Below are 23,548 nucleotides of genomic sequence, written 5' to 3'. Positions count from 1 at the left end.
AAGGAGAAAAATGGTTAAATAGGAGAAACTAATAGCCCCAAATGAGAGGGTGGTTATCAGATGAAGGCCGGAGTCAGTTAAATTGCTTTAGTCAAACTCTGTCTCTGTCATACTTATCACTTTTGAAGCTACAACTGGCCTTTTGTTTCTTACTCTAGTTCCTTCCCAAGATCCTTCTGCCTTCCCTCAAGATCATTCCCTTGTATCAAATACACTAACAATTGAAGGAGAGATTACATCAGACAGTGTATACAACAAGCATTCCTAAAACTCACTGCGGAAGTCATTGGTCCCTGGAGGTCAAAACTGTGGCAAAGAAGATTGTGTTTGGAATTAAGAAAATCTAGGTTTGCAACTGGTCCTAACTGTACCTCTATGAACCTTAGTTTCTTCCACAGCAAAATGGAATGATAATAGTAAGAATCAGATGAAATAATGTATATATTTAAATGTTCTATAAAATGTATATATATACATATAAGTACTCTATAAACTTATCATTTAACCTATTTCTAATTTTTTAAACACTGTTTTCAGTTACAATAGTCTTTTAGATTTGCTTTCTTTACTTCATACCAATTTGCATTCATTACTTATGAAATAATAACATTTGATTATATTAATATACTATCATTCATTCATTCATCCCTCAATCAAAAAGCATCTACTTCGCTTCCAGTTTTTTGTTACAAAAATACTTCTATAAATATTTGTTCTAATATCTTAACTTTTATTTTTATATCAACTATATGCCCAATAGTAAACTCACCTGGTCAAAAGATATAAACAGTTCAGTTAACTTCTCTTGCATAATTTGAAATTGTTTCCCAGAAATAATTTGACCAATTTGCCAATCTACCATCAGTAGGGTAACATGTCTGACTTCCCAACACTCCTCCAACAATATTTCCATTTTCTATCATCTTTGTCAATATAATGGATAGGAAGTAAAACCTTGTAGTTTTAATCTGTATTCATTTCTTTTAATAATAGTGATCTCTAACATTTTTTCCTGATGGTTGCTAAAAGTTTGGATTTTTTCTTTTGAAGAAGAAATTATTTGATATGAACATTTATCTATTAAGAAGAATGCAAGTTCTACATACTGTGTAATTTCCCTATATATTTTGAATGCTGGATTTTAATCAGATATGTTTAAGAAAGTCTCTTTTTCTTCAGTCCATTCTCTGCAGTTACCAATATAATTTTCTTAAGGCACTAGTTTAACTATATCACTTTCCTGTTCAAATTTCTTCAGTGATTCCCCTATTGCCCTAAGAAAAAAAATAAAACTCATTAGTCAAGCATTTAAGGCCTACCACAATCAGTTCTATTGCATCTATTCAGTCTTGTTTCACACAAATAAAGTCTACATTCTAGCCAAAACCAGATTGCTCACTATTCCCTAATTCAACATTTCATTTCTCACCTTCATGTATTTGTTTAAGTTAGTATCTAAGCCTAGAATGTACTCTCTCTCTACATTTCAGCCTTTTAGAATCTATATATTTCCCCAGAGATCAAATGAGGTATCATCATGGCTAGGAAACTTTTAGGAGCCACCTACATATCTCTATCTTTTTTTATTTCTGAGCTTTTATGATGTTTTATTCAAGACAAACTGCAGCTCCCCCATAGTATATTGTCTTTTTTTTTTTTTTTTTAAATTAAGGGTGCTCTGTGAAAGGGACCAAGTTACATAATACAGATATAAGATTAAAAACTCCTATACATAAAAGAAAAAACCCAAATATCTTTCTACCCCAGGGTCAAGACTTTGCAAGTAGGATCTTACATAAGCTTGATGGACTTATTAATAAGCACATTACATTTATTGTTTGTTGAACTGGTCTTATTTTATATGTATATATATATTTCATTGGATAATATAGAGTATATGTAGGTATATAATTATGTGTATATGTGTGTGTGTGTGTGTGTGTGTGAGGAGAGGAGAGAGAGAAGAGAGAGAGAGAGAGTGAGAGAGAGAGTACAAAGACTAACAATTTTAGCTTATATTATATTATGATGCACTTGATCATTTACTATCTGGTCCACACTGTTGCCTTAATGTATATGTATGGCTGTCTTGTCTCTAAATTACAGGGTGCTTAAGTAAAGAAGTACACTGGATTTCATTTCTGTTTTTTAGCCTCAATTCTTGTCATGGATATTACTCTCTTTGGCTAGATGTAAGGTTATGAGTATTTTATAAGAGTCAAAATCTTAAGTTTTTGAAGGTCTAGTTCAATTCAGGGGAAGGAAAGAAAGAAGCATACATGCCAACCTTTTGGGACTAAGTTCCCTTCTCCCCTCTGATATAGCCATCACTGGTGCAGACTCTCATCATCTCACCCTGGACAACTGTAATAGAGTGCTGGTGGCTGTGTTTGTCTCAAGTCTCTGCCATCCAATCCATTATCCACTTACCCACAAAAGCAGTTTTCCTAAAACACACAATACTTCCAAGAACAAAAACAAAATATTCTCTTTCTTAGTTAGGCATTCAAAGCCCTTCAAAATCTAGTCCCTCCTACCTTTCTAATCTTTTTACACTTTCCTCCCTGACTATATACTCTTTGATGCTGTGACACTAGCCTCCACCAAGAAGACATCCTATCTCAGCTTCAGGGTTTTTCTCTGGCTGTCTCCTATACCTGAAACTCTTCCTTTTTTGCTTGAACCACTGACCTCCCTGGCTTCCGTTAAATCTCAACTAAAATTCTGCCTTCTACAAAAAGCTTTTCCTAATCTATCTTAATTCCAGTACCTTCCCTCTGTTAATTATTTCCAATTTATCTTATATGTAGCTTGTTTGTATGTATTTGTTTACTTATAGTCTTTTCCATTAACTTCTAAGCTCCTTAAAGGTAGGGACTGTTTAATTTGCCTCTTTTTGTATCTGTGTATCAGCCTTCTGCTTAATAAATGTTCACTGATCTATAAAATATACTAAAGCCTTACCAATATAATCACAATTGATCCTCACAATGCTTAGAGAAGACAAAGATTAGATGACTTGTTCAGAGTCACACCGCTAATAAGTATCTAAGGCTGTATTTGAATTCACATTTTTCTGCTTCTAGGTCTAGTGTTTCACCCACTGTATCATATAGCTGCCTTAGCAGATATTATTGATCAAGTAAAGTATTTTCAAAATGTAGGAGTTCTTTAATGGGAAAAAAAGAACAATATTTATTTAAGGCCTACTGTGTATAAGATTAGAGAGACATTGAGATGGTGCTGGTGTAATTCCCATCAGAGTGAACAGAGAGCAGTTCTTCAATCAGGAAGACCCAGTTTCAAGTCTTACTTCTGACAAATACTAACTTTTCAGCCCTGGACAAGTCACTTATTCTTTCAATGCCCCAGGATAGCCCTCTAAGACTATAAACTACATGCTAGTTAAGGATTTGCATTAAAAAAAAAAGGGAATTGCCTCACTAGCATTGGTATACCAATGAAATCCCAAAACAGGTCCAAAAATTCTGCAATAATTAAATCAGAAATCAGAGAAAGACTGGGGAAGAAAAGGGAGAGAATATAGTCCCTGCCTGTAAAGAGCTTACAACTGAGTGGATTTATTACTATTATACTGGTAAATAAAAACTTAGTTAATCTATTATATGCAAGATACTGTGTTTTGCCTTAGGGATACAAAAAGAGGCAAAAGACTGTCCCTACTCTTGAGGAGCTTACAATCTAACAGACATGATATACAAACAAATACATAGAAAGCTAGCTATACACAGGATAAATAGAAAATAATCAACATATACCCCACCTCTCTGACTTTGTAACAGATCTAAAACCAATAATACTAACTTCATTTGTTATCTTTATGGATTGTGAAGACATTGTGAAGACTCATCAAGACTTCCTTCTCTTAGCTCTAAATCACTTAAAATATCATCAAGAGGAACTTAAAAACAAACAAAAAACACTTAATATCTTATACAATGTTTAAGTCAGCTTATCTTCCTCTACTAAAATTATAAGGATATGAAAATCAAGCAAACATAAACATTCTGGGTTTTGGTCTTAAAAGAGTATCAATGAAGGAACAACAGTATTACATATTGGGCTTTAGTTTATCTTCCATGGAACTTAAGGATGCCACTTGGGATGTAGTTTGGTTATCTCTTATAATGTAGGCAAACTTTAGACAACTAATAACACTTTCAACACCAAAGATGGGAAGAAAATAAACTCTTTTAAATTCCCTCAGGATCCCTTGAAGCAATTAGATCCCAAACTATACAAAACACATTAAGATCTATATAGAAATGCACTGGCTAAGACTATAGGTAGAGTAAGATATCTGGCCATGGATCTTTTCCAAAAAATGGTTTGCAGTCTGGATAAAACAAGTGGAAATGTTACTGCAATGTTATGGCACTATATATAGTTGGAATAGATGTTCTTCCCATTCTGAAATATGAATTCATTCATTCAGCAAGAATTCCTTCCAGAAGTAGATTCACATTACAGGAATATTTTCAGGAAGATAATATATCTACCAAGGAAGAAGATGATGATGAATACAACATGTAATAACTGGAAAGAACCTTAAAGAGGCTTGAGTATTAAAAAAAAAAAAAAAAATCAGGAACAGAAAAAGAAAATACATGTATAGGGAAAGTTGAGAATCAAATCCTAAGGGACCGGACATAGACTATCCAATTACATTTAGTGCAATTACAATTACCTTAGAAACATCACTCTTTTTTCTTTTCCCAAAAATGCAATCCAGATCTGTTTTACTCCGAGAAGAAAGATCCTTTCCTAAAAAAGCAACATAATGAATTTCATTTGTTTTTTAACCAATCAACAAATGCATCTTATAAAACTCCTAAAATAAAGATGGCTTGTGGAAAGAAAATGAAACAGTATTAAAGATTTACCTTTTTTTCTTTCATAGAAAAGATAGTAAAAAAACAACAACAAAATTAATTTAGCAAGAATTCAAAGAAGCATGGACCAAAAGAGTTAAGTAAACAAAACTAGGTAAACAATATTCATATCCAGAATATAAAAATAAAGAATAACTAAACTAAACACAGTTTTATATAATAACCAAGATTAGTCCTGGATTAAGGTTGAAAATATGTAACTCCTTCATTTACTTAAGAATTAGGGAACTATAGGTTATCATATTCACAATGATGGCAGACACAAATGATATACTGGTAAGTTTTAACAAACAGCTATTATCACCTCCTTTCTTTTAATTTTTGTTACAAAGGATGGTTTGCAGATGAGATGGAAGGTAAACTCAAAAAAAAATTTTTTTTTAAATCAAATAGTTATGTTAGATCTAGAGATGGCAAAAACTCAAGGAATGAAAGCATAGTGGTTATGAAATGAGCACAAGACTAAAAGAAAACTTTTAAATCTGAATGCAGGGAAACAATTAAATGATCTTTAAATGTTATATCTGCTACCTAATCTGTGAAAAAAGAGCCATTTCCATATATATAAAACATACACATGTATTCATATGTAAATATATATCAGAACACAAAAAGAGAATTGTATATGAAACTATGATTCACCTTTCCATTCAGATTGCCTTTAAAAAGTATCTAATTCCCCATATTTCTTTCAAAACGTTTGCCTGTCTGTGCTTCCTTCTGAATTTTCTATATTCTCTTCTACATATTAAAAATTTTTTTCAATGGCTCTTTGGGAAAATTATTATTACCCCAATTAAAAAGAAAAAGGGGGAAAAAACCCCTCTACTAAATAATTATATTAAAGCAAAATAAATACATATTATGGCTATGTCCAAAATGTATGTCTCCCTGTACCTTGAATCTACCTCTTTTCTGTGAGGAGGTAGATAACATGCTTCATCACAGGTCTTTTGGAGATATGACCAGTCAATGAATTGGTTAGAGTTCTTTCATTTTTCTTTACAATTCGTATTGTTCTTGTATAAACTATTCTCTTGGTTTTGCTCCATTTTGCATCAGTTCAAATTACCTAGGATTCTTTTAAATTATCTTTCTTCATTTCTTACAACGTAGTATCCCATTACATTCATGATGTGTACTTATGTGTTTAACCTCTTTTGTCCATCTTAAATGAGTGAAGTTCATCTGATGTCTATTCTCTCCTTCTTTCATGTCTGTATACCTTTCTCATGAACCCCAATTATGAGAAATACTTTTTTTTCTCCTTCCTATACTAATTTATTCTTCCTTTTATTCTCCTTTCTCTTTCCCTCTTCAAAACTCTCCGAACAGAACCAATCCATCCCCACCCAGGTCCTCTTTTTCTTATTTAACTTATTCCTTTTTTTTTTTTTTTTTCATTTAACTCCTTCAATATACTTTAAAGACTAAGGATACTTCTTTTGATTTCTATTATTATTGGATATTTTTATTATTATTAATGGATAGCATTTACATAGCACTTAACAGTTTACTAAGCACTTTACAAATATTACTTCATTTTATCCTTATAACCACCTTGGGAAGTAGGTATTATTCTTATTCCTATTTTATAGATGAGGAAACTGAGGCTTAATGACTTGCCCAGGGTCACACAGTTAATAAGTGACTGAAGCTGGACTTAGATGTTAACACTACAGCATTATACAACATTTTCTAACTATTCAAATAAATTTATCTTTCTTGGCTTTTTTGGTTTTTGAGTTTGTATTTCCAAGTTTCTATCTATTTATCAGAAATACTTGAAAGTCCTGTTCCATCAAAGGTACATTTTTCCCCCTCCTAGAATTATCTTCAGCTTTGCTGGATATTCTTGGTTGTAAGTCTATCTCTTTTGACTTATGGAATGTTGTGTTACAAAATCTTATCTAATTTATGATAGAAACTTTCAAGTCCTATGTTCCAGATTGCTTTTTAGTTTTTTAACAGCTTCTTTCTGGATGCCTATAAGTTTGGTTTGTAGGCTTTTTTTTTTTTTTTTTAAATGTGAGAATCCTGGATTTTGGCAACATTCTTGAAGTTTTTCCTTTTAGATTTTTCTTTTAGGAAGTAATGAATCTATTAATTGATTAAATACTTCTAAGTGAGTGTGTTCCAGATTTCTAATTTCCCTTAGCTACATATGACAACATGAATCTGTATTTCTTAGTAGAGATCTACCTTCAGTTCTCAATAGAGCCCCTTTCATCTATAAATTATATTATTTTAAATTTGTAATGAAACTGTAATTCATCCACACACATATACACAAATCCTGCTCTATTGTTTTATTTTTATTTGTCCTTTGTTTTAGAAGAGAACCATGACATTAGGGAGGTGATGCCATGACATGCAAATGAACTGGATATAAGTGAGGGCTGGGCAAGGTCACCTTCCTCACTTTCCCTTCCAGAGTCATGTAAGTTTAATGGCCAGACATAGACCAGAATGACTAAAGATGGCCTTAGATGAGATGGGAGACTGTGGTCTTTTTAAGCTAAAGTCTTCTACAGGTCTCAGTTTGCCTGAAGCCACACCCATTTAGTGATTAAGACCAGGTAGCAACTCAGGCAAAGATTCTCCTCTTTCACCTAGTTTAAAAAAAAAAAAAAAATCCTAAATAAATAAATAAATAAAGCAGGGAGAGGAAGTTGGAAGGAAGTCAAGAAGGGGAAGATGGGCTGAAGGAGGTACTTAAGGAATTATGATATATAGGCAGGATAGGAGGCGAGATTTATATCAAGAGTTCCTTTACTCTAAGTTCATCCACCTGTAAGGTACACAAATAAGCTTTCTCAAAAATGAGATAGTTGTTTTTAAAATTACTTAATTAAAACCTGCAATGTTATAACTGAAAAATCAAGTATCAAAAAAATTAGGTAAGGTAAAATTTATACTCAAACAAGGGAGAAGAATCATATTGCTATAAAAATTTTAAAATTTCTGGGCCAAAGATCTAGAGATAGAAGGAATCTCAGTAGCTATCCAGCTTAACCCACGGGTGTCAAACACGCTGCCACTGTTGGCTCTCATAACTTCTGAATGTGCCTTGAGTCAGATTAAATGTAATTGGGAAATATTTAACAAATTTTAAAAATATAATAAAACAAAGATAACATTACCTTTTAAAACTAAGCCAATATGCAGCCTGCAATATATAGCTCATTTGTATTTGAGTTTAACAACACTGATCCTTTATTTCACAACCGAGGAAATAAAAAATAAGTAGGTTAAATGATTTGCCCTTGGTCAAATTGATATTAAGCTTCAGAAACAGGATAAACCAGTGCTCTCTGCACTACACCACCATTACCTTGCATTTCTGGACTGGCAGGCTATTGTAATCAACCTAGTTTCCTTTTTTTCAGAAGCAATGAATTGTTGCAATAAAGTAGAGCAAAAATTAATCGTCATTCAGAGTTCATTAATAGATACATCAAAACCTTCTCTTTCTATAGCTTCCAATTCTCCTCAAATCAAGTTTTTCTGTCACTGGACAGCCAAAGGCACAGAATAGGTTCCAAAAAAAAAAAAAAAAAAAAAAAAGGAAAAAAAAAAAGTTAATGTTTCTTTCCACTTTGAGGTTATTTTTGGAAAAAGATTTTCTTTTAAAGATGTGAAATGAGTTACTTAAAATAGAATAAATAAATAATCAAGGTAGGCAGCTAAGTGACACAGTAGAGTACTGGCACTTGAGTCAGGAGGACCTAAGTTCAAATACAACCTCAGATACTTATTAGCTGTGTGATTCTGAGTAACTTACTTAACTCCATTGCCTCAACAAAAAACAAAAAACCCACCTAGCTAAGTAAACAATTTATTGTTTCAGATAAGCCCGAAGGTTATAAAAAAATGGCATTTAAAAATTAAAGACTAATTCTAAAACTACATTTTAAAACAGCAATACTCAAAACCATTTGGTACTGTCTAAGAAATAGTGATGGATCAGTAAAATAGGTTAGGTACACAAGACACAGCAGTCAATAATTATAGTAATCTACTGTTTGGTAAATGCAAAGATTCCAGCTGCTGGGAAAAGAACTCACTAATTGACAAAAACTGCTGGTAAAGTAGAAAACAGAATGGCAGAAACTAGACATAGAATAAGATTTTATACTGTATGCCAAGACAAAGTCAAAACAGGGTACATGATTCAGATGTAAATAAAGAGTGATATAAATTAGGACAGCAAGGAATAGCTTACTTGTCAATCTCTGGAGGAGAGAAGAATTTATGACTAAACAAGAGAAAGAGAACATTAAAAAATGAAATGCAAAACAATTTTGATTACATTAAATTAAGAAACATATGCACAAACAAGACAAATGCAACCAAGATTAGAAAGAAAGCAGAAAGCCAGTGTTTCAGATAAAGGCCTCATTTCTAAAATATATATAGAACTGAGTCAAATTTAAAAGAATACAACTCATTTTCCAAGTGGTAAATGGTCAAAGATTACAAACAGGAAATTTTCAGACTAAGCTACTCATAATCACATTAAAAATGCTCTAAATTACTATTGATTAGAGAAATGCAAATTAAAACAACTCTGATGTACTACCTCACATCAAATTGGATAACATGACAGAAAGAAAATACTAAATGCTGGAAGGGATGTGAGAAAATTGGACCACTAAAGCACTGTTGATGGAGTTATAAAGTGATTCAACTATTCTGGAAAGCGATTTAGAATTGGAATTGAATGTCCACGATATAATCAAATTGTGCCTACTTTTGATTCAGCAATATCACTACTAGGTCTGTATCTCACAGATACTTTAAAAAAGGGAAAAGCACCCACATATACAAAATTATTTATAGCAGCTTTTTGTGATGGCAAAAAATTAGAAACCATAAGGATGGCATTAATTGGGGAATGGCTGAACAAACTATGTGATAGAAATGTAATGGATTACTATGGTGCTAAAAGAAATGAAAAGGAAGCAGACTTCAGAAAAACCTGGAAAGATATATATGAACTGATGCTGAATGAAATTAGCAGAACCAAGAGAACATTGTATAAAGTAACAGTTGTATGATGATCAACTTTGAGAGATTTACCTCTCCTCAGCAATGCAATGATAAAAGAAAATTCCCAAATACCCATGATGGAAAATACTATCCACATACAAAAAAAGAATCTGAAGACTGATCTAAGCATACTCTTCATTTTTTGTTGTTTTTTCTCTCTCTTGTGGTTTTCCCCTTTTGTTCTGATTCTTTTTTGACTACATGGCTAATGTGGAAATATGCTTAATATCATTGTATATGTATAACTTATAAGAGATCATTTGTCTTCTTGAAGAAGAGAGGGAGAAAGGGGAAATATATGGAACTCAAAATCTTATAAAAGTTTATGTTGAAAACTGACTTTACATGTAACTGGAAAAATATTATTAAAAATTAAGGGATATAAACTATAGTTATAGAAAATCCTGTATACACACATACATATGCAAGAAACTAATTTTCTTAAGGCAAAACAGAATAAAGTTTTGTTAGGTTTTTTTTCACTGTTCCACAATATTCCTGGCCTGCTAGTTTCTTCTTCTGTGAAGTAGGGATAATTACCATTAATCTTGCCCACCAATGGGGCAAGATAAGTTATTTATTCCCACAGAAGGGATAAGAAAAAAAACACTCTTAGAATTCAGATTCTTGAAAAATAAAATGTTTATGAAAATCTGATCATTTTTGATAAATCTTCCTTCAAGGTTTGAATTAGAAGAGACCTTAAAGATGATCTCAACTGACTGAGTCATTTTAAGAGTTAGGAAACCAAGGCCAACAGAAATTAAGTGCTTTGCCTAAAATTATACAGCAAGTCAGTGGCATTGCTAGGTTCAGATCATAAAATTATTCTAAGAATGTCAAAACTGGAAAGGAACTTGAAGATCATCTGACAGTACAACGACCTCACTTTAAAGACGAGGAAACCAGCGCCCCAAAAGTTAAAACTACTTGACCGAAAGGTCACATGGATGCTAAGTGGCAAAGACCGGATTGGACTCTCTAGGCCTCATTTATAGATTCCCAAACTTGGAGAAACTGCACTTGAAACTTCTGTAAAGGTTTCTGATAAAGAGGTGTCCAAAATCACATATTAAAAGGGAATTCTGCTTGCAATAGTGAAAAAATAAAAGGTTTTCAGGGAACCAGGGTGATAAAATATTAAAAGAAGGGAATAACAGATGGACAGTCTGAGAGTTACACAACCAAAATTAAAAGGACTTTCAGAGATTATCAGCAATGAATTTAATGAAAGATGCAGCCAACAATCTCAAAATTATGAAACAGTTATGATCCACACTTGAACATGAAGTAGCAGCATTGATGAGACTATGCAGTTATCTAAATGACGGAACGGGATAAAGCATTTTATAAGCATTTACTATGTAAAAAGTATTGGGAATACAAATGGAAAAGGAAGATCTCTGTTCAAAAGGAGCTCACATTTTAATATAGCAAATAACATATGGAAAATTTTGGCTGCAAGTCAGAAGGAAAAGTCCCATGGTCCTTAGGATTCAATGACAAAGCAGACATTAATGTTTCTTCACGAATGTAATTTCTATTGATATAATAATACTGATTTCTGGTGATGAACCATTTGGTAGTATAAAGGACTTTGGGAGCAAAAACTGCTTTCTAGGTCTTTAAGAGCTTTGGCATATGCTGGATGAGCTTGCCTATCCTGTGGGTGGCAGCTAACCTGTTCTCTAAAAGAACTGTTTTCCCAGATATCACATAAAGGAAATGTCATCAACAGTCCTTGCTTCTCCTCCCCTCACTTTTTCTGGTACTTTTCTGCCTGTGTTTTACCACTAGTCATGCCTTAGTTTTAGCAGTTTACTTCAACTTCAGAGGGAGGTTCCTGCTCTACATAAAGCCAGAATTTCAACTTCTCAAAGTGGGACTGCCATCTAGTGGTGAAGTATGGCATTACAGGAATTCAGCATGGATGCACAAATGGAGAAAAAAGATGGTGTTTGTAATCACCATGTATTTGGATGTTATAAGTTCCCAAAAACACATTGTGGTAAAAGACAGGGAATGTCTGTAGTAGCATTGTATGAAAATTTGAAAACAATTAAAATACTACCAGGGTTTAGAAAAAGAATTCTCTTCATCATCATAGAAAACTATCCCCACAAAACACTACTTAAAATTAAGAAATGACATCAAAAGTTATTATACATGTAAAGAAAAATGAGGAAGAACTCTGAAAAATGGAAGTGATTACTGCAAAATTCAAAATGACAATGACCAAGCTTGATCTCAAAGAAGAGATATAAGAAGATAGCTCCTCCTCTTTTCTTTAAGGAGGTAAATGACCATGGGCATGGAACACTGTATATAATATCAGACTTTTTTGAAATGTTCTCTTAGTTTTATAAAATTTTTTCTTTTCTTCTTTTCAAAATTTAAATTATGGCTTTTTGGGAAGGATAAGGGAAGGATACAGAGAAAAAAGTGATGAAAAAACAAAGATATCAATAATAATGTATATTACAAATTTTTTTCTACTAAATAAGAAAAGGTAGAGCCAAGATGACAGAGGAGAGATAATAACCTAGCTGAACTCTTACAATATTCCCCTCCAAACAACTTCCTCCTACCAAAAAAACAACAACAAATATTGGCTTTTAATATAAGGTACATACTTATAGATCTGTTGAAGACAAAATCCCTTTTTATCTATTCACTTAGTAATTTTTATGGTGAATGTATACTTCTATATATGATATCACCCTTAAAAAATTTTGGACACATGTTTTATTATATTGAAAATCAGCACAGACAATTTTCAGATGATGAAATTAAAACTATTTCCACTCATACGAAAGAGTGTTCCAAATCACTATTGATCAGAGAAATGCAAATTAAGACAACTCTGAGATATCATTACACACCTGTCACATTGGCTAAGATGACAGGAACTAATAACGATGAATGTTGGAGGGGCTGTGGGAAAACTGGGACACTGATGCATTGTTGGTGGAGTTGTGAAAGAATCCAACCATTCTGGAGAGCAATCTGGAATTATGCCCAAAAAGTTATCAAAATGTGCATACCCTTTGACCCAGCAGTGCTACTACTGGGCTTATATCCCAAAGAAATACTAAAGAGGGGAAAGGGACCTGTATGTGCCAAAATGTTTGTGGCAGCCCTTTTTATAGTGGCTAGAAACTGGAAGATGAATGGATGTCCATCAATTGGAGAATGGTTGGGTAAATTATGGTATATGAACGTTATGGAATATTATTGTTCGGTAAGAAATGACCAACTGGAGGAATACAGACAGGCTTGGAGAGACTTACATCAACTGATGCTGAGTGAAACAAGAGAACTAGGGGATCATTATACACTTCAATAATCTTTATTAATATTTATGAGTAATCTATCTGTGGAATATATGGATTCTTTGGAAGTTCAAAAGAATGCCATTGTGAAACAATCTAGAACAAGTCTTCCCAGCTGTTAATTTTTTCATGACTTATTTGTTCCTTTAGGATTGATCCAGTAAAGTTATTCACTTCTAAAAAATAATTAAATGAATGAAATGGGAAGAAATTAAGTTTTCATCTTCAATTATTTTGTGAACTGTGAGAACTCACTTGAATTAAAAGACTAAGAGAAAAACTTTTAAATTCTATCAGATTCATAGACAGTACAAGAGATATCAACCTCTAGGAGAACAGAAATCTCATCTGCAACAACCCCCGCACAGAGCCTCTACCTAAAAAGCTCTCTGTGATGGAGAAGCCACTACCTTCCAAAGCAATCTAGTTTTAATCATTTTAGGTATGTAGATAAAATCTGGCTCTTCTTCTACTTCAGTGTTTTTATGTCCATCCCCTGGGGCCATGTAGAAGAAAAAAACTAACCTTGCCTTCAAAGACTTAAAAAGGCTGTTTTTATCCTTCATCCCCTTAAGATTTTTCTTTTCTAAGCTACATTTCACCAATTCTTTTGACAGATGCTTCTAATATGATACATTTCCTAGTCCTCTCACTTTTTTGGCTGCCCCAAGAGCAGAAAAACCTTGGCTCTGGAATTAGAGGACAATGGAGAAAGGCCTCTGAAGCTTCTGCTCCTAGATCGGAGTCACTCTTCTGATCAGATGATGTTCTGAATACTGCTGAGGTTAGCTAGCTCCTAACATGAAGCATAATTTCCCTATGATTCTTCTGAGTAGTAGTACCCTGAACCACATCTCCTTTTGTCATAGATTTTCCAAGCCACTCATAACAATCCTGTCATGTTCAGATAATTATATCTTGTCATCAATGAAAGAAGTTGTTTATTCTTACCCTTTGTAAATTTTGTATAGTGAACTCTTCTTTTTGAGGATTTGGACTTCTCTTCAAGGCTAAATGATTTTTTCCCCTTGTCCGAAAAATCTAAAATAAAAAACAGAAAATTTCAATGAGAACCATCTCTATTACGTTATATATTCTCATTCACATAAAACGGTGGTTCATTATGGATAAATGTAAAGAAAATACTCTAGATAGTCTTTGTTCTTTAGAAAATTATAAAGTTTGTAAATTAAATTACACGTCTTTTCTTACTGTGATCTTACATCTTTATTCAAAAACAACCATGGTTTAAAATTCAGATAGTGTGTAATTGTGAAGAGATAGAAAGACTCAGAAAGTGTATTATAAAAAGTATAGCTAGCAGAAAATAATTATGTCTCTTCTGGAAGTGACGAGAAGAGTAAGGGTCTTTTGGTCAAGGACCTACATTCTATAAATTTTAGTCTCAAAAATCACAAAGCTGGACAGAAAGTAAGGGGCAAAAAATTAAATTACAATTTTTTAGAATACATCTTATACGATGTACAGTGAATTCTCATCCAACACCCTGAAAATTTTCTACATCTATTTCCCAGGAACAATTAGCTCAAAATTTTACAAAGACATTCCGATTGTGAATTTCTGTATTACATTTTTAAAAAAATAATACCAATACTTCCAAGTTTAGCTTTTATTAGGATACCAGAATTCAATAACAGAATTAATATACCGATACATTAAGTTTCAAGAAACTATTCAGTTTCCAATTCAGAAGCCAAGTACACTTTGCTATATAAAGTACATTAATTCCTAATTCTTATTTAAATTTCAGGAATCACAAACCTATTTATAAAAAAAAAAAAAAAAAAGATATATAGTCTACTGTCACTCAATCAGGAAGTATGATCCTGGGGGCCTTGACAACTAATCTCAGCATGAGTTTCCTTTGCATCCCATCTCTAAGACTTAGTCCTACCTGTTTGGTTTTTTTAATTGTGTGATGTTACTCAGGAAACACTTGCTTTTTGTTAGGTTTATCTCTATTGTAGAACTAGGATACCATCCCTATTTCATTTGTATCCCACAGACACAATTTTATGGACACCAGTCAGCCTAAAGCCAATATCCCAGAATCATGGGGAAATGGTGCTGTGAGCTGGCCAATCTCAACAACATGCAAAGAATCAACTGATCACAAGAGTGACTCAGTTCTATAAGCAGAAGCTGCACAAGCCTTTCTCCCCTGTGCTCTAATTCCAGAGGAATTAAGCCTGTTTTGCTTAAAAATTTTTTGGATGCAAAGTATTTCATAAGACTGCTTTTCCAACCTAATTTTTTTGTTCTCAATAGTGTTAACAAGACCTATAAAGGAAGAGTTAGACAACTTCTAGTTACATGTTTTATAAACCATCCTGAATGGTACTGAGCTGAGCAGAGAAGGTTCTGGCTTTGGAAGCAAAGCTCCAGGGTTTGCAGCTTTAACTCCCTATGTGACCTCTCCTGAATTCCTTAGCCCCTATTTCCTCACTTGAGAAGGCCTAGATCTGAGGTTTCTTCCGGCTCTACCCACATAACCCTGAGATACCCACACAGAACTGATGGCCACAGGCATGAGCACCCTCTTGTGGCAGAGACATAGGATTTGGTGCTCTAGGCAAAGTTATCCACCCAGATATAAAACCAAGCCCACAGCATTTCTTTGATTTATTATGGGGGGAAGGAGAGAAGGACAATGGGACATAACCAGGGACCTTTATGCCGAAGGGAAAGAAAGCAGAATTAATGCTTGATATGAGGTTTAAGTACGCCCACAACTGTTCATGAAATTATGAACTTGTCTTTCTATCCTCAGCACCAAGCAATGTGCCTCACTCACAACAGTTCAGAATGCTTTATTAAATTGAAAATGCTTATGGGATACTATTGTTCTATAAAAAATGATCAGCAGAATGATTTCAGAAAGATCTGGAGAGACTTATATGAACTGATACTAAGTGAAGTGAGTAGAACCAAGAGAACATTTTACACAGCAAAAGCAATATTATTCCACATTAATTCTGATGAAAGTGGCTCTTTTCAACAATGAGATGATTCAGGGCAATTCCAATGATTTTGGGATAGAAAGAGCCATGTGCACTCAGAGAGGGGACTGTGGGGAGTGAGTGTGGTTCATAACATAGCATTTTCACTCTTTTTGTTCTTGTTTGCATTTTGTTTTCTTTCTCATTTTTTTCCTTTTTGATCTGATTTTTCTTTTGCAGCAAGATAATTGTGGAAATATGCATAGAAGAATTTCACTTATTTAACATATATTGGATTACTTGCTGTCTAGGGGAAGGGGTCAGGGAAAAGGAAAAAGAAAAAAATTTGGAACACAAGGTTTTGCAAAGGGTGACTACTGAAAACTATGCATGTTTTGAAAAGAGTTTTTAAAAAAAATAAAAATAAATAAATAAATTGAAAATCCATCTATTCTGTTAGATTTAATACCTAATGGTCTGTGTTTTAAGAGAAAATCTTGAAGTTTTAGCTTTTTATATTCCTGAAGCCCCAATCTTTCAGAGGATCCTCAAGAACAGATCTACATTTAGACCAGAGGCAATCTCCTTGTTTTATCTCATTTCAAATGAGCATCTCTCATCTGGAATATAATGGGAGTTAATCAAAGAGAGTACAGATTCTTCCAATTGTTTGTATTTTTTTGCACCACTAATGAAATGGTATTAAAACAATATAAAGAGAATATGTAAGGATTCATTTTGCTCCTCTGATGTCTTTTCTAATAGTCAACAAATAATAAGTGTTATTTGTATTTTCTGCACCTCTCAAGTTGGTAGTTTAACTGCTAAAATTACTCAGGGAAAAGGCCAGAAGAGAGAGCCAGTCTCTTCCAATGGTTGTGTCATCTTCTTTTCTTACTGTAATTTTGGAGATCAAAAGCATAATACCTCTCTTGGGGATTACTCAACTACCTTGGAAACTGGAAGGTAGAGCCTTCCTAAATAAGTAATATAAAACATGCTTGAAAGGCAACATGGCACATTTAGTTACCTTATAGGAAATCTAAATGTCTAAGCATAAGGGTTTAACCAAAATGTTAACTGTTTACTTGGTGGCTGTGTATCATACCCTTGAGAATTGGATTTCAATCAAAGCCAATGATTGGCAATCACCGTTACATTTACAGTTGTTTATTAAAAGAAAGATCTTCTCTAATTTATATAAAACTGGATAATCTGCTTGAATTTGTGTGAATAACTTACACATTACTTTATTCAGGAGAGTATCATACTTAGTAATATCATCCAAGAGACTAGTTCTCAATAAGCAAAAAGAATTTAAGCCAACAAATGACTTGTCTTTACAACATGACTACAGATAACACCGAGATAACTCTCCAAGTAGGTCTAACTATAACAAACAGACAAATTCCAATACATAGAGCTACATCTACTCCCAAATGGAAGCTTTTCCTGAAAATGCAAAGACAGCAGCACTTGTTCCCTCCTGCTTTTAGCTTCACTTTCACAAGAAGCATTGTAATAAATCTTCCTGTGGCTAGATTTAGTGCTATCCTTGTACCCAATAATTACAAGCACATCCGAGCCTAACTCTTGTTGCCATCCAATGAAGCTTTTTTCCTTTAAAAACAAAACAAAACAAAACTGCTCATCAAAGGATATAAAATGTAGGACCCCAGACAGGCTCAAGGAAACCTAGGTTGCAGTTCCAGGTCCTGTCTCTTAAAAAATACACTCCTTAGGCAAATGCTTTACTCTTTGTGGGCTGCAATCTCCTCATCTATAAACTCAGGATATTTCTGCCTACCATACCTCCTACAAAATTATGGGAGAAAAAAAATGAAAGCATGATAAAAATACTCTGAAACTGGTAAAACCAATATAAATAAAAAGAAAGAACCCATAATGTGTTTACCTGGATTTAGAAGACTAAGAGTGCTGATCTAGATCTGCCACTTAGTACCTGTATAATTAGCATTTCACCTCTTTCTATCTTACTTGTTGATTAGATCAGTGGATGTGTATGAGGATCCCTGTAATCCACATAATGACTCAGAAAATTACATATGAACATTATTTACAGTCTATTGTATTTTCATTTATTTTGTATCACTGCATTATTTTTATTTTGAAAGATTTCCCAATTGTAGCAGTACTTGGAGTACAAGAGCAGTATTTCTAAATTAAATGACCTCCGTATCCTTTTCCATTCTGAATTTCTATGAACCTATGTTGTGACAATGAGTGGCATCAACAATAATCAAATACAGAACACCTGATTTTTCAATTCAGAAAAACCTAAGGGCAGTATCTTAACTAGGTTTTTCAAATCACTAAATTGAAGTTTTATATATATACACACTATGGATATAAACGTTAAGGAAAGTCATATTACTGAATGGGAGGCAATCTCCCTGTTCTTGTGATCAAACTCCATATTATTCACTTTATGTCCAAGTTTTAGGAGGAAAACTTATTAACTTCTTGTATTAATCAGCATAATAATGATATAATTGGAAGTTCATGAAGAGCTTAGGCCCTCCCTACTTTGCCATTAAACAGCACAAAATTCAGTAATTTTAAAAAGTATCATTGATGATAGATTGTCCAAAGATGAAATAGAAGGATTCCTTATTGATTGCTGAGCTTTATCAAATGCTCCTGTTTATAAATAATATTGTACTGATTAGGAACTCCCAATTTTTTTTCAAATAGAACAAATTCTCGCACTGGCTATGTCCAAAATAAGGTTTCAATATGCTTCTCATTGCAGTATTAAGGCTGTTTTCTATTTTAAAGTTATCCTTCACTTATGTTACTATTCTTTTGTCTAATAGATTTTCAAATAACCTGATGGCAATGATGGTCAATCACTCAATAGAGTTTCTGTGAGAGTACAGCCAGTGCCAAGAAAAGCAAATCTGAAGAGATTTTTTTCTTTACAAATTAGTTTATATATATTAATAAAATAAGACAATATATGTAACTAAACTTTAAGTATATTGTATGTTTAACATTAAATATTGCACTTGTCATTAGCTAGTAGAAAAGTATTTTATATTGTCACTAGCTCTTCATTTTTGACTAAATGATTAAAATTAAAAATTAATTTCTATTTCTTACCAAGAAAGCTTATAAAATTCTACCATTTTCCACTACAGATATGAGTGAATATTTTTACTTTATTCTTATTTTAAGTCAAAAAACAATAACACAGAAACAGATGTAAAACACTCTAAAGCTGAGTCAAATATTGCAAAATCTTTATTCAAGTGAAGTACAATACAGAAATTAAATTTATAGGACTATCACATTATCTAAATACCTTCCAAGTTATAACTGATTTAATTTAAAATGTTATTTATATTCTACAAAAGTCTGTAAATAAATTTAATATGAAATCTTGCAGGTGATTGTAAAACATGACTGGATTGTTGTTATTCAGCCTGTAATGATTTGCCATTTCATTTTCTAGCTTATTCTACAGATGAGGAAACTGAGGCAAACAGGATGAAGTGACACAGTCAGTCAGTCTTTGAAGGCATATTTGAACTCAGGTCTTTCTTAATCAAGTCTATGTGCCATCCCCTCTACCTACCACCCAATCCAACCCTTTGGGTGAATTCTTTAAAACTCTTGCTGAATTACTTTTTAAAAACTCTTATTTTAAAATAAATTCTGTGCTAAAGCTTTCATAATCACAGATGGAATAAAATTTTATATTAAATATTATATAATGTAAATTTTAATGTGTAGCTTTGGGGAAAAATGAACACTACTCAGTGTAAACATTTAATGTATATATCTAAAAAAATTATGAATAGTAATAATAAATTACCTCAAGTGTTCATAACACATTTTTGTTGTTGAAAGGGGTATGCAGAAAAAAAATATTGAGAACCACTGCTCTATGTCATATTTTGAAACATAATGGATTTATATAATTCAGCCAATTATTTTGTTTTTTGCTGTGTTTACTGGTCTAACTGCATCTGAGTGACTTTAGCTTTCACTGAGACTGCACAACATTCTGAGACTTAAGGCAATTGTTATTTACAATATTATTTACAAACAGGAGCATTTGAAAAAGCTCAGCAATCAATAAGGAATTCATCTACTTCATCATCAGGACAATCTATCATCAATGACACTTTTAAAAATTACTGAATTTTGTGCTATTTTAAGGCAAAGTGGAGAGAGCCTAAGTTCTTCATGCTTATCTGTCATGCAGTGTCCTTTCTGTTGTGGTTATTCTCTAAACAGAAACATCTACCCAATTCCCAAATTCCCTCCATCAAAATTCCATATTTTTAAAATTTTAGAAATAAAGAACATATGAAGAAATATTACCTGAATCCAAAGAAAAATGATAAATACAAGAATGTATAGAATAATTTTACATACATATGTGTGTATTTATATCTAATGGTAGCCATCTCTGGAACTAAGGGAGGGGGAAGAAATTTACATTATAACTGTTGAATATTTGAAGGGAATAGCAAGTTGTACATAGTAGATTTGCAGTTCATGTGCAATCTTTTTTTTTTTTTTTCTATTTTACTGTATTATGGAAATGCTTGTTTTGTTCTGTGAATTAAAAGTAAAATAATTAAAAAAAAAAAAAAGTAAACGTAAAACCAGAAAAAAAACCTCAACAAAACACAAATGATTCAAAGACTCTACAGACAAGAGTGCAAGATGGCATACTTGCTTCTTACTGCCTTTTATACTAGTTCTTCACTAATCAATTAACAAGAGAATCAACATAAGCTTTCAATCATCTCTAACTCTTGTAGTTCTTGAAGCTAGAAAAATGTCTAGCAAATGGAGCCACTAAAACAATTCTACTAAATTACAACAATTTGACACCTAATGGAGAACTAATTTTCTTTTTTTTTTTTTCCCTGAAGCTGGGGTTAAGTGACTTGCCCAGGGTCACACAGCTAGGAAGTGTTAAGTGTCTGAGACCAGATTTGAACTCAGGTCCTCCTGAATTCAGGGCTGGTGCTCTATCCACTGTGCCACCTAGCTGCCCCAAGAACTAATTTTCAACTGATTATCAACCATTCAGTCAACAAGTACTGTATTCATTAAGCATCTTCTGCATATGTGGCAATTTGCTACGTATTAGGGATACAAATATAAAAATCAAAACCATTCCTACTCTCCAGGGCATGAATTGAGGTTATAAAAAAGTTTTATTTTTATGTCACTTATTTCAAGAGACAGTCCTGGTCATAACAAAGAAAAACTGTTAAACCAAAGAAACTCACAGTATCCTCTGGCAGTTTATGTAACATTTTCACCTATAATCTCCCACTTCTCTGCTTAATGTTTAATAATCTCTAACACATTTCTATAAAATTTTTACTAGCCAAAAGTTTATAATTCCAGTTTCTATTTTATGTTTTGTGGCTTGTTTGCATTTTAAAAAAATAACATTTTGTTCATGCTCCCGGTTTCGGGAGAAAAAACAACTTATTATTTTTGGCTCATCTTTTCCCTCCCTAATAACAATTCTACTTTTTGTGAACCTGTTTGCAACACTAAGCTTGTTTATCTCCATTATTATGGTTCTGGAAAACTCTTTTTAAAAGTGTCTAAACAAAAGCTAATTCTCAGGATAGAAGAAATAAAATACTTCTTATTTTCCCCAGGTTTTTTTTTTTTCCTTTTCTCCCCAGTTTTTTTCCCCCCACAGGTTTTAAATATATATATATATATATATATATAAATATATACACCACACATATACATATATATATATATTTTAGTAATTCCAATATATTTCTCAATTTTGTATAAAATAATTTTATCATTTTAAAAAAATTTTGAGTTTCAAATTGTTTCCCTTCTATCCCTCTCCTACTCCTTAAGAAAGCAAGCAATATGACCCAAATTAGTCATATAAAGTCATGCAAAACATTTCCATAATAACCATATTGCAAAAGAAAACACACAAAACAAATAAAACCAAGAAAAATAAAGTAAAAAAATATGCTTCAATCTATACTCAAGAGTTCAAGGAACTAAAATACTTCCAAGACAACTATCATTGGAATTAACTTGTAATGATAACAAATACAATTACGAATGCCAATAGAATTGATAGAATCTCTTACAAATTTAGTGTCTAGAGCCAGAGACTAGACTCCATACCTTTTCCTTCTTGTCCATGACAACTGTTCAGTTCAGCAAGAAGTTGATTAAATTCCTCTTGGGGAGCCAGCCAGTTGTCCTATAAACAAAAGGCAATATATAAGGGATGGTCCTGCTCAAAGGCATCTTACTGTACTATCAACGGAAAGCAACAGTATATTATTTGATCTGATCTTCATAAAAAGCCTTATGCAGTAATTATCCTCATTTTCTTGTTTGTGGTCACAAACATTCAGAATCTTTACCTCAGTTAATTTTTTTGGGAGAGAGAAGTGTCTATTCTTATAAAAAGAAAGTTGTTCTGGATAACTCAAAACTTCAGCTACAATAAACTCCACTTCAAATATTTTTATTCTGATATAATCACATTATCATAACTGATATAAATAACCAGTGTAAGGAATTTAATCTATTTCTAAAAATTTTCACATATGTCATTTAAACCCCAAAATTAATTTAAACTTGGGTTTAAATCTCTGTTCACTACCTACCAGGTGAAGGGTCCCTTGGGCAAGCAACCTTGTCTCATTCTGAGACTTATTTTCTTTATATGTAAAATGAAATTATTTAATTAGATGATCTCTGAGGGCCCTTTCTTATGGTCCTATTATGATATTCAGCTACCTCCCCAAAAACAACAAGGACAACAGTGAAGATCATCATGTTTTCTAGCAGTTAACTAGTTTACAATTTTTATTTTTTAACTCTAAGATCGCCTTCCCAAAAACTTCTTCAGAAGTTCCCCAAGTGTTTTAAAAATGTTCAAAGAAGGAATGTATCAGTCAGTTGGCCAGATCCCCAGGAACAGCACCAGTAGGGGTAAGAACAATAGGGAGTCATGCAGACTTCAGTGTCCTGACAATGAAAAAGGCCAATTCTTCAATGATCTGAGCTGAAGGGTGGAAACATGGGAAAGAGTAACAGTAACAGAATAATTTACTAATAATAATTATTAAGACTTTTATATAAGGCTTTAAGATTTGCAGAATGTTGCACGTGCATCACCTCAATTAATATTCATAACAACCTTTGCCAAGTAGATACTAAAAGATATGACTATCACCCTTGTTTGATAGATGAAGAAAATGAAGTTCCTAGATGTGACTGACTTGCCCATGGTCACATAACTAGT

At 32.8% G+C, this 23,548-nt stretch overlaps 1 protein-coding gene across 2 annotated transcripts in view; it reads right to left on the bottom strand.

The window, feature by feature from the left end:
• The window catches only part of PINX1 (PIN2 (TERF1) interacting telomerase inhibitor 1), a 90,174-nt gene that overhangs the window by 55,083 nt on the left and 11,543 nt on the right, over nucleotides 1-23,548 (bottom strand). For both annotated transcript variants that reach the window (XM_074287546.1, XM_074287545.1), the window contains 3 exons: nucleotides 22,417-22,495; nucleotides 14,249-14,338; nucleotides 4,709-4,785 (listed from right to left, as the gene is read on the bottom strand). In XM_074287546.1, the coding sequence (XP_074143647.1) occupies nucleotides 4,709-4,785; nucleotides 14,249-14,338; nucleotides 22,417-22,495 (246 nt within the window). The remainder of the gene's footprint in view (nucleotides 1-4,708; nucleotides 4,786-14,248; nucleotides 14,339-22,416; nucleotides 22,496-23,548) is intronic.

Source organism: Sminthopsis crassicaudata, chromosome 2 (genome assembly GCF_048593235.1).
Source record: "Sminthopsis crassicaudata isolate SCR6 chromosome 2, ASM4859323v1, whole genome shotgun sequence".
Lineage (NCBI taxonomy): Eukaryota > Metazoa > Chordata > Mammalia > Dasyuromorphia > Dasyuridae > Sminthopsis > Sminthopsis crassicaudata.
The sequence above is the reverse complement of the archived record's forward strand: the minus strand, read 5'-3'. Positions and strand labels throughout refer to the sequence as shown.